General features: G+C 36.1%; 1 protein-coding gene across 1 annotated transcript in view; it reads right to left on the minus strand.

Annotated features, from left to right (window-relative positions):
* Positions 1 to 18,596, minus strand: part of LOC149803001 (uncharacterized) — a 326,500-nt gene that overhangs the window by 257,810 nt on the left and 50,094 nt on the right. Inside the window, exon 11 of the mRNA XM_089953863.1 lies at positions 955 to 1,095. Within this exon, the coding sequence (XP_089809989.1) occupies positions 955 to 1,095 (141 nt within the window). The remainder of the gene's footprint in view (positions 1 to 954; positions 1,096 to 18,596) is intronic.

The raw sequence follows: 18,596 nt of genomic DNA on the forward strand, positions 1-18,596 counted from the left end.
GCTCGCAGGCATCGATGTGACGGTCAATTGACTCTTTTCATGTTTGAATAGAAGAGAACATGCAACGATTATACTGCTTACACTGCAACACAATGAAAAGATTAAAACACTAATTTTCCCTGACAAGACATATTTAATTAGTGTTCATTTCATTCAGTGTTGCCACCTGTTAGCATTTACTATAATTCATTGATCGCTGTTTCGCCGTATACATATACAGTATTATTATTTACAGTGAACTGAGAAAATATTTTTTCCGATAAAATCTAACAAGATATGTGATTCCTTATTAAAACCTGAAAATTTCACAATGTTGATTCTAACTTTTCAGGCACTAACCGCCATTTTCGACGATAAAACGGGCGATATATCAAGGTTTCATTCATCAGTTCTGATCATGATTTTCTTCATTTTTTAAAAATATTTTCTTTAAAAAAAACGGGATCCACGCCGGACACCGCGTTATAAGCGGGTTTGCAAGTTATCAGGGCGCGAGTTATCAAGGGAGCTGTGTATTTAACAATTGTGGTGCCAATTGTATCAAAAAGTCTAGAGTGAGTAAAATCACTGGTCCACATATACATCTGATGAAAGTGAGCATAATATGTACCAAGTTTCACAGCAATCATGTTAAAAACTGCAAGAGTAAATGTGTTCATAAAATTCTGCTGTACATTTCACCCATCTATAAATCAATAGGGCAAAAACTTAGAAAGCATAAAAAGTTTCACAGCGATTGAGCCCCCCCCCCAACAAAACATGCAATGTTTAGAAGACTTAGTCTTACATGCATTCAGATGCAAGACCTAAATGGCAATAACTTAAAAATTATACAAAAGTGATAATGTTCATTAATGTTCATATGCAATTCTTAAAATGGTGACAATATCATGCACAAAGTTTCATGGCAAATGGCCGAATATTAAAACTCAGATATGTTAACATATACATTACCTATGTTACAAAATACTGAGATGTAGCCATCTGCACAAAAAGAATATGGACAGCTGCCATCTACTCCGTCACACATCACACGATCCTTACAATGTCCACAAGTGATGCTACAGTTTTCACCAAACGATCCAGCTGGGCAGGCTGAAAAAAACAAATTTGAATTTATTTGTTTGTAAGGGTGAGGGTACAACTAATTTCAGTTAGGGAATATTTGCCCCCTTACTATTGCATTGCTACCTTTACTAGATTGCTAAATCCCAGTCCAAGCTAATTATATTCCCACCTCAAATTAGTAATTGGAGTTTGATTCCTTAGTCATATCCAACATATATAATCTGCTCTTCTGACTTGGACTGTGAATTAGGACATAAGAGCAGGGTGGAAGTAGGAAATCTGTGCAATAGTATCAGATAAGATGCATTATTACATTCCCCTGCTTACCCCACCCCCCACTACTTTGGAATAGCAGTAATACATTACCTGCTATTTGCACCGTTGAACATATCAGTTAGGAGATCTCAAAACATAACTGCTATTAAGAAAATTGTATTTATTCTTACATTTGGAGTGTCCCCTACTGTCAGAAGGAAAATGGCTTGGCCACATAGTGTGCTGTCACAACTGGCCCCCATGAACAAAACCCTCTGCTCTGGTGTGACAAATATTTAAAAGGTTGAGTGAGACTGCCAGAAGGTGACTCTTATGTCATTCTCCAAAGAGGACTAATCAAAGTAGGCCCAAGATGCAGCAATAGTCCTAACCTCATGGGCTTAAATTCTCATGAAAGAAGGATCCCTCATGGCATGGGACTAATAAGCAGAAACCAGTGAGGAAGAAAAAGAAGCTTCCTTGAACGAAAAAGAGAAAAAAATCTACATCTGTAGTTGAAAGGTAACAGACAGGGTCAACATGTTTAATACTGCACCAATTACAGAAGATTCTCTATTTGGCAGCAGGACATTTGGAAGAATATTGCCTTTGGGCCTGTGCGATTGCAGTAGGCTACTTGCTTGAAAACTGGCCTTAGCTGATTGACAGTCTGATGTAAGCTAAGTGTCAGGGTAGAAAATATGTAGAGTGTTTGTTGTGTAGGATAAATCCCCTGTACTGTGATAGACTGTCTCACATTCAAGGTAATCTCCTGGACTCAACTACCAACAAACCAAGATTGCTGAACATTAATCACTGGGGACACAGGGGAACTTTCAGTATAAACCAAAACATGGTGATCTGACTTGGTGAAGAATCGGAGGGATTATTTTGAAAGTTACAGATGATCCCACTTCAGAATGTAAGTGTCCATTGCCAGGCCCTCTGATCTGCCAAGCACTGGGGAGACACAAAGTGAAAGCTTTTTGTTCAGTCTTGTAGAAAATACGTCCACAAATGATCACTACCAAATTTAAGTTACTGACTGGTGGAGAGACTATTCTATACAAACAACACATCATCTGAACAAGCCTTAAGATGCCAGTTGATAACCCCATTTAAGGGCCAGAAACATTCCCTGCATTTCTAGCTTGCAGATATGAAGGGTCAATTGTTCCTAAGACTACAGTCCCTGAAGAACTAACCCTTTTGGCTCCAGGTGAGCATCCAACCCAAATCAGATATATCTGTGTACATAAAGTAGTGGGGGGGTTCCAGGGTATGAATTGGACTTATAACCTGCAGTCCTGATCTAGCCACAAACTCATGTGGTGACAAATATTGGATCCAAAAGGTATCTGAGGCCCTAGGGAACTTATTCTGGAGCTGTGTTCAGAGTTCTCAGAAGAGAGATTATGGGAAACTGATACCAATGTCAAGACCCTCTATGAGGGACAGAATCTGACCAGTCCTGTTAAGGGAACATAAACTATCCCTTGAGTGGTAATGAAATTCATTCCCATGTACATGAAGTCTTGAGAAAGGATATGATCCAGCATCTCTAATATGGGGGATTACCATATATATTCACATATAAGCTAAATAATTTAGGAAAAATTAAAGACCTGGAAGAGAGGTGTGTGTGTGTATTTGTGTGGTCAGCTTAGCTCATCCGCGGGCCAGTGTCTAACACTTGACAGGTTTTAGGTCTTTTTGTTGACTATTGTAAAGGCTGTAAATCTTGGACACAAAAAAATAAAAAAATTGTTTGTCCTAAGACATATGTATGTAAAAGAAATCATTTTTGGTGACCTAATACTTATTGAGCTGTTATCAAGTACTATGATTGATTTTGTTATTATTTTGCATGTGCATATTTTCTGATTTCTCTAACACAAAATTAATTAAAGGTTAATACAGACTTTGAAATTTGTGGGCCGGTTGAGTTTACCCGGAAGACCAGGATAAACTCTAATGTACAGTACTTATACAGTGCAAAGCATGCATAGAATTTTTTAAAATCCATCACAAACATATTAGATGCAGATTTTGCATTAATCATTGCTTCGACCAAATTGCATTGTTTCACATAACATGCTCACAAGTTACTCATTTTCAATGATATAAGCGATCCTACAAACTGAGGTAACATTTATGAAAAGGTACGCACGTTTAATTGTACAAGACACATAACAAGCATTACTTAACATGTTCACGAAGAATGGTAATAATAAAGGCTGAAATTCTCATTATAGATCAACTAAGATCAACATCAGGCTATGTTAGCTTTGTGTTTTGGCAGAGCAACATCAAACTTTCCACACAGTTTAAAGCTTGATGTTTTGGCATCCCCTTTGTCGATAGATGGTGGATTTGTCTTTCGTTTTCTGACAGCATTACAGGCCAGTTAATCATTAAAACCCCAAAATCAGCTTGTGTTAAGAGGGAATTTTGACCGGCAACTGTACCAGTACATTGATATGTAATTGCCTAAAATCAGGAGGCTTTTCGTGGCATTTTTAAAGTCTTGTTTTCACTAAATATTGATCCATCTTCCGAGTCTAATATGGGCAAAATTCGCAATGGATACATGGTTTCTCCCTGTGACACGCCTTATTTTCCCCCAGGACATGTCCTATTTTCATATTCTGGTCAGGTGTTGCCATACTGCACAATAAGTAAAGGTTAGTCTTAAATAAACAAGCGAGAAAGCCAGTACGACTAATTACAAATTATGATTCAATGAAACCATGTTCTACACTACTGTGTGTTACGCAACCACCAACAACTGATTGAGAAATAAAGGATTACCAATTCTGTTGAACTAAAGTTACCTAAATAGGCAGCCTCACGGTACCATATATGTGGCAACTATTTTCCCCTCATTGTATATCCGACCGTAATCCCTTATTGATAACTCATAAGGCATTTAGTATTGTCTACTATAAAACATAAATATTTTGAATTAATTTTTTGAGGACACATATGCTGCATGGTATACGTTTTCATTCCTTCTTTTACTTTAACGATGGTAATTAACATTGTTATATACAGTATAAAAATGCCAGGTGCTTACTCGTGTAAGTTTCTTTGGTGGGAATGGAGCTACAGCATTCAAGGTAATCATTCTTGGGATTGAAATTAATTGCCAACAATTTTATTGTTGTGGTTTATTGTTTGTTCTAGCTTATTTTCTGATTTTTGTATTGTTGTTGGTGAAAAAAATCATAAATTTACGTGAATGTTTAAACTTAACATCCTATTTAGTGAAGAAGTGAATTCTTTCTAGTAAAGTAATTATTTCATCACAATAACATTCACAGTAGTGCTACATGTAAGACCTTGATGCTGATATTTATGTTTCGGGCACCAGGGTCATAGCACTAAAACATAAATAACATATGATACGTCTTACATGTAGGACTATATTCACAGGTGATACAACAGAACATGCCTTCCATGGATTGCATAAAATATATCTATTTATGTAAGACTTTTTTTTTTATGAGAAATTAAAATCAAAGACATAATGTAATAATCAGGAGTTCTCAACAAAAATCAGAAGATATTATGAAATTGGGAGATAGGTGTGGAGTGAACCCAAAATTTGGGAGTTTTTTTCCTCTCCCAGCATGAGAGTTGACAGGTATGGTGTAAGGCTGCTTACATCAAAGCAAACTACAACTTGGCTTTAACAGTATTAGCATAATTTTCGAAAGATTATTTCTGACACTTCATTATTGTATTTTGCAGATATCATTAAAGTTTTGTGCAGTGGTGCCCATGATTCGACTCTAAGGATGTACTTCATTCAGTGGACTGTACTTCATTTGGCGCATGTTCAAACCTATGATGTACATGCGGTGGCGCCATTATGTAAATACGTTCACTAGCCTAATTGCGAGCAATGAATCAAACCGGATTGTTATTTGTTGTGTCGCCATACTGGGATCAAATTTTAGTGAGTTAGGTACTTACAATTTCAAGGCAAAACAAAAACGTAATTACTGGTATACTGACATAAAATGTCAAATGCAATGATGCTTAAACAAACAATAATTGAATAAAAGGGAGAAGTAGTGTTACAGCAACTCATGACTGCTCAATTCTTGTCATTGTTCGATCAAATTATACACAAATCTAAATCAGGCAGAACCAAAAAGAAAACAGAAAATTAAATAAATTACTTTTGAAACAAGCTTATACCATTTCTCTTTAATAATCATACATGCCATGCCCAAGATAAGTATGCATGTACTTTTTGTTAATATAAGTTTGCCTAAATAAATGCATTTGGAACTTACTGCATGCATCTTGTGATGTCTCGCAGTTGTGGTGTGTGATTCCATACTACTACTTCCCTCCTTAAGGAAGGAGTCTGAAGATTTCCTCTTATGACCACTTGAGAAAGATTGTTTGCAGGGAATTTAAACTGAGAATATTTGTGATGTTTGAAGCTGACATTGTCTGAACAACTTGGGCAAAGGTCAAACTTACTGGTCATGGTGGGTATGCTTCTTGGCCAGTTTAGTCAGGCCTGGACTTGAAGCCAGGGATAAGTGTTGTTGGTCCTTCAAGTCTTGTTAAGCCACAGAAGAGCATCTTGGCAACAAATGATGCAGCCCTCAACAAAGTTTTACTGCAAAAGACTTGGAAGACTATACAAAAACAGAATCTCAACAGGAGGTGCAGAAAGTGCCATTCAGACTTAAAAAAAAGAATACCATGACATTTTAGCCATAGTATCCAATAAGTCTTTTAAGGCTGCTGGAAACAATGATTCATCCTTCAACAAACTGCAGAAGGTGACTGAAAAGAGATCAGCATGTGAGGCTAACATGATTAGGATCCTAGCTTTTATTTTGAGGCCTATAATGAGGTGTTGTCTAATGCTGTAAAGCGCTTAGAGCTTCTAAAGATTAGGCGCTATATGAAGTCCTCATTATTATTATGATTATTATTATTATGATATTATCCCAGGTCCCAGCATACATTTACACCTGGGAAGCACCAGAATCCAAGAGGGATGGGGTGGGTGGGGTGAGGCTTATGGAACCAAGAAGAGGAATGGATCCAATAACTAGAGATGGAAATCAGTGGTCTAAGCATAAAAGCACACCTCTTAAGGAAGGTGTCTAACCTAATTAACAGACATCTACTGCCTCCATCACCTGCTCTGAAGGGTGGGATGAAGAAGGGAACCCAAATGGAAGGGAAGGCCCTGTCACAACTGGTTCTGCTGGAAATTTGTCAGAGTCAACCAAGATTGAAAGGGCATCATTGTCCTGGTCTTGCTCTCAAGTAAACATAGGTCTAGCCTTCCTGGACTCCATCTTTGGGGAAGGTGAGGTTAAAATGTGGTTTTCATCATTATGTAACTCTTCATGAGATGGGGTGGAGGCAAAACCTTTGATTTATCCTCCTTGGATAATAGGATTAATGATCCCTTCCTGATGATCTATAGAAGGAATGTCACAGTGATTCTGCCAGGATTTTATCTAAAGAAATCTCCCCTTCTGGCACCAAAACAATGGGGAGTTGAAAAAATAAGGTGGATGGGGAGAACTGCCATAATTCATTATTAGAAGCAGTTGTTGGTGCCTATTTTCTTCATCAAGCCTTTGAAAGGTTTTTGATTGCTCTGAAAATGGTTTACAACATCTGTATAATTGTTTTCATGCACACTTAAATATCACCTTGGTTAATAAAGTCCTGTTCAATTTAAATCCATTATTTATTTGAAAACTTCTGAAAATGTGTGAAACACTAGTGCAACTTCAGTAAAATACTATATAATAATAAAAATTTTAGTAAATTCTCACGAAAGTTTTAGTCACATTTTTTATGAAAAACAAATTTTTCAGTGAAATTTTAGTGAGATCTTACCACAATTTCAATTAAAGTTATGGCTGAAATATTTGTGAAATCTAACCAAACTTTCAATGAAATGAAAAAGACTTAAGTGATGCCATCATTGATTAGGTCTTGTATGCAAGGAAGCAAATGAGGACATGAAAACCTAAATCTTTATCTGATAATGTCTGTCAAAATAAAATTTATGATCCATTTTAAAAATTATTGTGAATATTTATCATTGATTCTCAATAATGTCTAAGAACCATTAGTTAGTTTAATAGAAATCTGAAGCAGATTTTTTTGGTTGAGGCAGAAAGCTCTTTAAAAACCTGTCTAAAATCAGTCTTAAGTATGCCTGGAAAATTTCATATGGGTTGGACAATTACCAAATTCCATACGAACTATTTACAAATTCCATATGGACCATTTACAAATTCCATATGGACTATTGCCAAATTCCATATGGAATTTTAATTTCGTTCGATATGGACAACCTACAGATCTCATGGACTAATTTACATATTCCACGAGATTTTCCATAAGGAGTACGTAAAGAATCCATAACATTTCCATATGTATACACTGAAATCCATAAAAATGGTTCAGCTATAGAGGGTTTCACAGTTAGTATCTCCCCTTGAAAACACCAGAGGGCATATCGGTGCAACTCACTTCTGGATAGTTCAATCAATTAAGATGGCAGATGTAGATCAAGAAAATGTGACAGACCGCTCACATTATGCAAGCAGGATCGATATCTCACTATTTTAAAAGGAAATTACATAAATATTTGATCAATTATTTTTACATCTTTTTTTTCTTCACTAACTTGCGCTGCTCCCAGCTTTCAAATAAATATTCTCTGCCCATTTCAGAACTTCATTATCTTTCCATTACTACCTTATGCACTAGTTTGTATTATTTGATTGTGTGAAAGTGTATCGCTGTGTAAAAAGTTCTTGCAATTTATCTCGCTTGAAGAATAATGAAAATATGTTTATTTTGTCCAGCTTCAATCATAGCAGTTAATGGAGGTTGAATGACAAAGTGAAAAAAATTCTAACTTCTTAATGTTCTTTTATTATTGATTTAGACTGTTCCTTTCTATTAATGTTCATTATATTTTTCATGAAATAACTAAAGTTTTTTTTTCAAAATGCACAAATGTCAACTACACTTAACAGACAGGCGCACGTACAAGTCTCCTGAATGTTTTTTTAAAATTTTATTTCCTTGAATGGTTGGAAATTTTAGAGTATACAATTTGGAGAAATATCGATGTTAGGCACACTATGCATGTATAGGACATTTGTGGCTCTCACCTATCTGCCTGTCTGTCTGTCTCCTTTCATCTGGCGCATGGGTATGTATATCCTCGAATGAATGTGTGTTTGCATACATATATTACATAAACATACTTCTGGTTAAAAACGAGTACAAATGATGCTAAGTTTGAAAGACTACTGTGACTGATAGATAAAGACAACAAATATGAATATTTGTGAGTATCCATTTACTTGTAGAGTATGTTCTTACAAGCAGTCTCTTTTTTAAATCATACTATTTGCAATTTTATATCTGGTCACGTGGATCAATCTTGATTTAAAAGGTGAACCAATGTAATGTGACGGAATCTGTGAAAAAATTGAATCTTTAAAACTTACATTTTTGATGCAAGGAAAGTTAAACAGAATTAAACTAATTTTAAGAAGGCTGTTCTAGCTGAATTTGCTGGTGGCAATCAGAAATGTTGTCTAATGACCCCAGCAAATTTATGAGTTATTACGTGTCAGCATAAGCAAAGAAAAATCATGCTGAAAGTTATTGCACGTACCATCTGATATTTGATGTTTCAAAAGACAAAAAGAAAATGAAAAAAAAAATGTAATTGGGCATGTTATTTAATCTGAATATTGTACGATATTTACACCCAAATATGAATAAATATTCCATCTGCATTAATTACACTCCATTATCGTTTTGATAGCTAATGTAATTACTGCTTTGTTAAGTTCCTCTGAATACATTAAAATACTGTGTTCCATGTTTTTTTATATAAAAACAACACTTTTCTGGTTTAAAATATCCAGCATTACAAATCAGCTGACGTATTCAATTTGTGTTATAATCTTCTTATTGAACTTGTGTTATAACTTTCTTAACTCATTTTATAAACAAACTATTAGCCTTGCAAAAGTAACTGAGAAAGGATATATCAACATAAGAAAAATGCAAATTGTTGAGATTGTTTTCGTTCCTACAAATGTATCTGAAATTATGGATAATGAATCTATATTATCAGGTATGGAGAGTGTATTCAATTTAATTATTTGATATCATTTAAGTATGGAAAGTAAATATTATTTAATTATCAAATATAATGTAAGTATGGACACCGAATCTAATTATCTAATTAACAAAGTCATATGGACAGCGTTCTTTTGCATACCAGGGCCCAGCAATGTGGAATGAATTGCCCACTGAACTTAGACACAAAGACACATCGATCCCATTCAAGAGTGCTCTCAAAACTCACTTATTTCGACTGCAAGAACAAACTTAAAGACCTAATAATGTTTCCTACCTTAAATATTTTCTGCATGTTTTTTATGTTTTCTAATTTCATGGTGTTTGCTTTTGTAATCATATCATTATATGTTTTTTATCTTATAGTGTTGTCTAATGTAGTAAAGCGCTTAAAGCTTCTAAAGATTAGGCGCTATACAAAGTCCTCATTATTATTATTATTATCTGATTTAATGTCTATAACTATTCTCCTAGTATGAACAAAAGATGTTTGACATACAGTCAAACCCACTTATCTCGACCTCGGTTATCTCGACAACCCGCTTATGTCGAGCGTTTTGGTCCGGTCCTGAAAAAATTCTTCTTTGTTATGCTATTTTTTACCCGCTTATCTCGACCTCTGTTAAGTCGATAACCCGGTTATGTCGGGCATAAGTTTCGGTCCGAAGTAACATGTGGACCCGCTTAATTCGACGAAATGCAACTTTTTAACGTCAATCTCACAGAAATTGTACAAGAAATAGTCAGCAAAAGCGATCGATTTGTAGAAAATATGAAGTAATATCAGTCTGCTTTTGTTTACTCCGGTGCTGATCTGTAACGAACGATTCAAAAGCACTTACGTTTTCATACATATGCTCGGCACCGTCGACACTTGCCACAAACAATTTCATTTTTTTAATGCATTCAGCCATTTCACTGTAGCTTGGGATAGTGATAGGCTGATCATCATCATCATCATCATCATCTTGCTTGCATGATTGTATCTGCTTCGTTGTCACCGATTGGATTATTTCCTCATCAGTAAGTTCACCATAGGCATTGGCATCATCATCCACGTGAACATAATTAGAAAATTCATCCCGAGCAATGCCTATGGAGTCCGCAATCTCATCAGCCATCGCTTCAAGACCTATTTCTGATTGAGGCTCTTTAATTTCTTGTGCAATTAAACACTGCTGGTGAAATTCTTCATCAGAAATTTCCGGAAAAATACAATGGAACCAGCAGTTTTGAATGGTTTTCGGCGATACACTGTTCCAAGCTGCACGGGCATACATGATGGCGTCTAGCAGAGTTGGTTTATAGGATCGCTTTTCCTCATTTGCACTCACAGTCAATGTACATGTACATGTACATGTATTTTCAAAAACATTTATTGATCTTTATCTGCGAGATACTGTCATATATTAACCTGGATATAATACAATCTTGGTTATTTTGCACCTAACACCGCGTTATGCATGAATGGCGGGTGCCTGAAAGCAATCGGTGGATGTTTCTCTCTCACTCTCTCGTTTGTGATTTTCTTTGATCCATTTTTCAATCTGATAACATATTCAAACCTCTGAGTACAACCAAACATGATTTGTTTTTCAATATTCACATCAATTATAAAAATGCGTCATGTGTTATCTGACATAAGTGATGCACACTACAGTAATGGATGCATACGCTACATGTAATATAAGGAGTTCATAGATATATTTTTTCTTTAATAAATTACTTATGATGATAAAAAAGGAATAAATGATAACAACACCAGGTTAGTTCATTTCATTTTATTATCAATTAAGCGTTTTGTTTATTTTATTGTAACATGCAGTGGGAGGGGATTCCAGTAAACACCAGCAAGAGACAGGAGTAATGCTCAAGGACATTTTTAAAATTACCGGTTTTTATGAACCCGGATATCTCGGGACCCGGTTATGTCGACGATTTTTTTACACCCCCGACGTAATCGAGATAACCGGGTTTGACTGTATATAATTGATTCATTAGTTTAATAATAATAATAATAATAATAATAATAATAATGAGGACTTTGTATAGCACCTAATCTTTAGAAGCTCTAAGCACTTTACAACATTAGATAACACCTATAAGACAAAAAGCATATAATATTATTACAAAAACAAACACCATGAAATTAGAAAAACATTAAAAAATAAAAAACGTGCTGAGAATATTTCAGGTAGGAAACATTATTAGGTCTTTAAGTTTGTTCTTGCAGTTGAAATAAATGAGTTTTGAGAGCCTTCTTGAATGGGATCACTGTGTCTTTGTGTCTAAGTTCAGTGGGCAATTCATTCCACATTGCTGGGCCCTGGTATGCAAAAGAACGCTGTCCATATGACTCTGTTTTCATAGTGGGAATAATGAGTATACGACTGTCAGAAGAGGAGCGTAAGTATCTTGCTGGTGTGTACACATGGGTGAGATCGGACAGGTATGTTGGACGAGAGTCCGACAGTGAAACATAGCACAGAGAACAAATTTTGTGTTTGATTCTGGATCGAATGGATAGCCAGTGTAGGGTACAGAGCAGTGGGGAGCTGTGCTCTGATCGTGGTATTCTAAGTATGATCCGAGCAGCTGTGTTTTGAACTTTTTGAAGTTTCTGGAGTAGATATTGAGATGAACCAGACAGAATTGAGTTACAATAGTCCAGTCCTGAAAGTACTAATGAACACACAAGTGTTTTAGTGGCATCAACTGAAAGATATTTGCAAATGGAGCTGATGCTTCTCAGCTCAAGATATGCAGCCTTGCATATGTTCATGACATGTTGGTGCAATGTGAGAGTACTCTCCAGAGTAACACCTAGGTTTCATACTGACTGTGTGAATTTAATGTTGGCGTTGGTGATATTTATTGTTTGAGGTAAAAGGATGTGAATGAGAAAGTCTTTATGTTGTGATTAGAATGGCCTTAGTTTTATCATCATTCATCTGCAGCTCGTTACATGTCATCCATGATTTCACATCAGAAATGCACCTCTCTACACCTTGGATGGTAGCATCAACTTCAGTTGGGTGGCTAGATTTGTATATTTGGGTGTCATCAGCGTACAATTCGTGAGACACTGGATGATGATCTATAACACTTGAGAGTGGCTGAGTGTACAGAATGAAGAGAACAGGTCCAACAACAGACCTCTGTGGAACACCACAACATAGATCAACTGGGCTGGAGTGTATTCCATTTGGAGATCCAATTTGTGTCCTGTTGACCAAGTAGGACTTGAACCACAGTAAGGCTGTATCATGAATGCCAAATACATGCTGGAGATGGTCAAGTAATATATCATGGTCTATTGTGTCAAATGCTGCAGATAAATCAAGGAGGGTGAGGACTGTAATCTTTCCGTTGGAATTGGATCAAGTTCACATGACTTTGGTGCACTCTTCATCAGGAATGTATGTAGAAAATCCATAAAGACAGGTTCAAATGCTGCTAATGGCTGCCGCTCAAATTCTGTATCCCAATTGTATGGTGACAATGAGTCAATTGAAATTGTGGTGTCAAGCTTATCTCTAATGGTTTGTACTTTGTCACGGAAAAAATTTGCAAACATGTCCGGAAGGACAACTGGAGAGAAGGTAGTTGGAAGTGGTGTTGATTTGTTCCTTGACATTAGCTTGTTAGTAATCTCGAAAAGCTCTTTGCAGCTGGAACTTTACATGATCTTAGTAGTGTAGTGGGCTGATGTCGCTGCATGGACTATATTTGTGACATTCTTCTTAGCAGCTTCATAGATTTGCTTATGAATAGTGAATCTGGTGGAGAGCCAGAGCCTCTCAGCTTTATGGCGGTCTCTTTTAGCAGTGCGAAGCTGGTTCCTAACACTGCTATACCATGGAGAACACTTTTGAACTGATACTCTGCACTTGGTAGCTGGGGCATGTTTGTCAAGCAATGAACGCTGACAGTTATCAAGTTGTTCTGCAGTAGGAGGTAAACAAGTTGTTAGGTTAGCTTGGATGTTGTGCATTAGTTTGGTTCCATTTATCATACGGAGGTTTCTCTTAGTAGCAGATAAAGGTGGAGGGTTAGGGACTGATACGTCCAGATGGCATATAATACAGAGGTGATCTGATGCAAGTCATGGGATACCAGAGAGGACCGTAGAATGTTATCATCAGGTTTATGAAGAATCCAGTCTAAAATGTGACTATGTTTATGGGTAGGTTGATTAACTGACGGAGGTTGAAAACATTAATGGAATCTATGAGTTTTGACGTATTTGAGTTTCCGGGACAGACAAAGTGAAAGTTGAAATCTCCAAGAATAATCAGGTTTCCACCTATTGAATTTCCATAGTTCAGGAGATTTGGAAACTGCTCCAAAAAGAGAGAATCAGCCAGCTTGTTTTTTCTGCTATGAGGAGGGCGGTATAGGCAGAAAAAATGGACTGACCATTGCTCCAGTGTGAGTGTGGTTTGGACTAGTTCAAACGATGTGTGGTCGAAATTGAATGTTGTGGTGTAGTTAAGACGTTTTATCATGGAGTTCTTTGAGATGACAGCAATTCCACCTCCGCAAGAATTACGGGGGAACGACTTGATGAAGTAACCAGTGGGTGTTAGATCTGCATACTTGGGTTCATCGCCTGATGTTTTTAGCCATGTTTCTGTCAGGAAAAATATTTCAACATTTTGGTCGTTGATAAAATTAACTATTTCTGTGCGTTTTTCCGTTGGTCCTACTGACTGGGCATTGAATAATGCAATGCGTAGAGGTATTTCTTGGATAGTTGACACAAAGGTTGATGAATTAATAGGGATTTGAATTAGGTTATCTAAATTAACAGTTGAACTTTTTTTTTAATTGTTGAGCCAAAATAAAGGAGGTAACTGGGATTCTTCTTCCTGTTCTACACCGGCCAGCTTTGAAACGTTTCTTTTTTCGCTTCTGTTTACATTTAGTAATGATGAATGTAGTCCCAGTTTGTTTAGTCTAGAGCACAATGTAGAGTGGAGAGCCAAGGAGTGATCATTTAAAGCAATTAATGAGGGTCCATCATAGCATAAACGGGTTGACTGGCGAGTATCACGTAACCATAATGATCTACAACTAAGATACCTTCCTTTGTTGACTTTATATTTCGCTAACCAAGTGTAGAACGGTGAACTATCTGGAACTGGAAATTTTTTTTTGTGAGCATGCGCATTGGAGCTAAGGGAGGTAATTTTAAGAGCTATGATCAATAACTCCATTGCAACCATGAAACCGTCTACAGAATAAAAATGTCCATAAGGATATAGTAATACCTCGAACATTCGCGAGGTTAGGTTCCAGAACCAGTCGCAGATCAGGAGGAATCACGAATGTTTGGTACGAGTCACTAAAAATGCTAATAAATGCTTATTTCTAGGGTTTAAACCCTAAATATGACCCAAATCATGCTCCCAAAGCAATTTAATTTCATTTAAAAGTTAGCTTAATACATTACCCTTAAAAAGAGAAATAAATGGTTGACGTAAAAATAGAGTACAGTATCGCCTAATGGGTATTTGCCACACTAGCGCATTTACAGTACGGTATACTAATATTACCCCTATACTAATTCATTGGCTGCCGTTTTCTTTTGCACTCACAGTAAGGTAAAACCAAGTAACGTATGGGACTGTAAACTTAATGACTGACGTTTTCTTTGTCATTGTCAGGAAGGTAAACTTCATATGTCACATAAGTCATATAACGAAGGTATAATTCAATAAAATAAAGAAAACATGTACATAGAGGGTACCAGTGAAAATTCCAGAAACGTGAATGCACGAGGTATTATTGTATTTCTGTAAAAGTACTTATGGATTCCATATCCAGTCCATATGGAAAATTTTGTATGGGGATCTCCCAAGAAATGCTAAAAATGTTTGTGATACATATAAGGAATGTATGAATGGCAAGAACTTACTGTAAAAAGACTGATTTGATGAGATAATGTGATTATCTAAATCCATTAAAAAATGTAGAATTGTAGAATAGCAGTAATTTTTTACCCTCTGCATTTTACAAAACTGGCAAATACAAATCCTCCCTCTTTAAGAGCTCAAAACTCATGACAAAATTGTGGATCTCTCCTAATCTATTCTGTCACGTGTATAATAATAATAATAATAATAATAATAATAATAATACTTTATTTACAGAGGATGACTCATTTAGTCAAGGACTATTCTTCCTCGAGAACCTCTTAAGAAGAGTACAATAATGTGCATTATATGAAAGATAACAGTAATTACTGTTCATTTTAATTTGTTTAGCATTAAAATGCTAAATTCTGTCATCTATTTGAAACACATACATTATCATGATCTCTCCTTAAAACACTAATATTTCAGGAGATGTTACATATAGTGGAAGCTTGTTCCACAGAATTGTACCAGAGTATTGGAAGCTTTTTTAAATTGCTCTGTTCTTGGTTTTGGTGTTTGAAGGTTTCCATGTAACATTGACCTCAACTGGTACTGTCTTGAAAAAGGCCTGAATAAATCCTGAAGATACTCTGGTGTAATTCCATGTCAACATTTATACACAAGAACAGCCTTGTGAAAATCTATCCTTTCATATATTGTGAACCATTTTAGTTCTATAAACAATGCTTTTGATGGATGATCAATAACTGCATAAAAAATGTGTGCTGCTTGTTTACAAATCCTGTCAAGCTGAGATTTTATACAGTTTCTTCATACAGTTGAATAGTAATCAATTGCCGGAAAAAAATATCAATGCGAGTATAGATTGCGAATTTATATAGGTAAATATTTCTTGATCCTGCTGAGTAGAGCAATTTTGGATGACAGTGTTTGACAAACAGGCACACCTACAAGCTTTTCATGTTTAACATTTTCCAACTGATGATTATTTATTGTAGAGATAGTTCTGGGTTCCCTAACTTGTGTAGCTTGTGACATCCCTAAAATCATACATTTTGTTTTAGCTTCATTAATTACCATCCTATTATGTTGTGCCCAATTTTGAACTCTAATAAGGACAAATTCTAATCTTTTTTGGATAACTTCAGTGGATATGGTTGATACTTATGTTGACTACTTGCAAAACCCCTTTGGAGGAGGCCAAACAGAGGACAGCTGTGATCACAGGACTGATTTTCAGACATGGCTCTATTGTTTTCAGACTGACAGATTTCTTTTCATCACCTTGATTAGTTACATAAACACATGCTCCTGATCCATCTGTCATAAGAGATACTGACTTTCCTAAGATGGGATGTGATCTAGACCCATTTTGGGAATATAAGGGGTTGTTCCTGAGATGAACAGGAGTAGGACCCTTCTTTCTTCCAAGTTCCACACTTTGTCTTCCCACTGGCAACAAATAGGACATGATAAACAAGTTGGGTGATGTCCCAAGTGGGTCCTATGCCCGCATTTACCTACAACATGTGACCTAATTTTAATGTGAAAGACAAAAAATCCCATCAAAACAAAACTGGAACTAATTATGGGTAATTGATCTTTACCCATATATCTTTCCTAAGAAATGGTAAAACTTTATGGAGGTGCCACTTCAATAATCAAGACCCAAAAGTATTTAAATATAATGAAAAGGACAAAACAAAACCAACAAGGATATGTTCTGCCAAAAAGAAGCCTAAAGCAATGAAGTATAATTTCATTAAACGTCCAACAACACACATGTATGGGCATGAGTTCAAGGGGAAAAAGGAAGATATTCCATATATTACATATGAGAAAGAAACCAAACATAGGTCATGTTCTATTCCTTTCTGGCCCTCCAATTTCTAATTGCTACAAGGAATATTTAGCTTGGACTGGGGACTTTACATCTCAGAAATGGGTAGCAATGCAATAGTTGCAGGTACTGTATTCCTGAGCTAGTCAAGTGTCTTTCCACTAAATGGGAAATTTCCAAGTTGTTACAGGTCTCCAATTTCAGATTCTGAACCTTTTCTATTATCTTGCTCAATTTTCATCATTTTGTATGATTTTAAATCTACAATTTCATTGCAAATCTTTGATACCTGAATTTCCACTTTGTCAAATTTTTATTATTTGTGATTAGATCCTTATATCTTCAAAAACTAGTGTGATGAGAAATGAGTTCAGAGCAGTGTTTCCCTTTACGCACATTTGTGTGTCAGGGATGCACGCTGGAGAAAATTGACGCACACATTTTGTTGCTGTGCGTTTTATTAACACAAGGGATTTGCATAACTCGATCAGGATTTATTTAATATCCAATGCGTTGGACAAAGGGTGGCATCATGTATACTTCGAGCAAAGGCATTTACTGGTTCGCTGCTTTGTTTACTCCCTGTGTTGGGCTCCTCTATTTATATAGCGGAGTGGAACGCAGGGAACATACGAAATAAGGAACCAGACTAGCATAGGCAATGTTATGATGGAGTAGCTTCCCCTAATCTCGTGAGCTCTCACGCGATTTCCATTGAGCTCAGCACAATGTCATCTTGATGTTTAACCTCAATGCTTGTTGCACTAGAAAGTGATCTCCATATTAAAACGTCGTGCACTAAAAATCATTAGCAAAGAAAGTGAAAGAAGCAGAACACAAAAGAGTAACTGTGGATCTAACTTTAATGAAAAATGGAGAAAATAATTCCATTGACTGGAATACGGCACATCCACTAGGATTACCAGTGTGACTTCTGATAGCATGATTGCGAAGACTACAAAAGGGAATAATCCTTTCATGACAGGGTTTAAGAATTTTAACAAAACTGCCCTCGTTCGCCACAAGATATCTAGAGAACACATTATAACCCAAGACATTCTTTCACAACAAAGAAATCAGTAAACTTGCCGAGACAAATGTGTTTATTTGGATTACACAGTCAGGGGGTCACTGCAGATTTTGTTGGTTTTTAGCTTTGCTGCAATAAAAGAAAGACCCTAAAGTTCAAGTGTAACTTATTAGAAACAAGATGAATCATTAGCCTCCTTGATTTTTGCATAAATTTGTTACAGGACGAAGTACAATGAAACCGATGAAAGTACACATTTTATGACATGCAGTAAATTGACTGCCATTCGGTTAAAAAGATTTATTAGGCTTTTTGTATTGGCTTGTATGTGATATGCTGGTCTATAATACTGCTTCAA

Source organism: Sinohyriopsis cumingii, chromosome 3 (assembly GCF_028554795.1).
Source record: "Sinohyriopsis cumingii isolate HCF-2022 chromosome 3, ASM2855479v2, whole genome shotgun sequence".
Lineage (NCBI taxonomy): Eukaryota > Metazoa > Mollusca > Bivalvia > Unionida > Unionidae > Sinohyriopsis > Sinohyriopsis cumingii.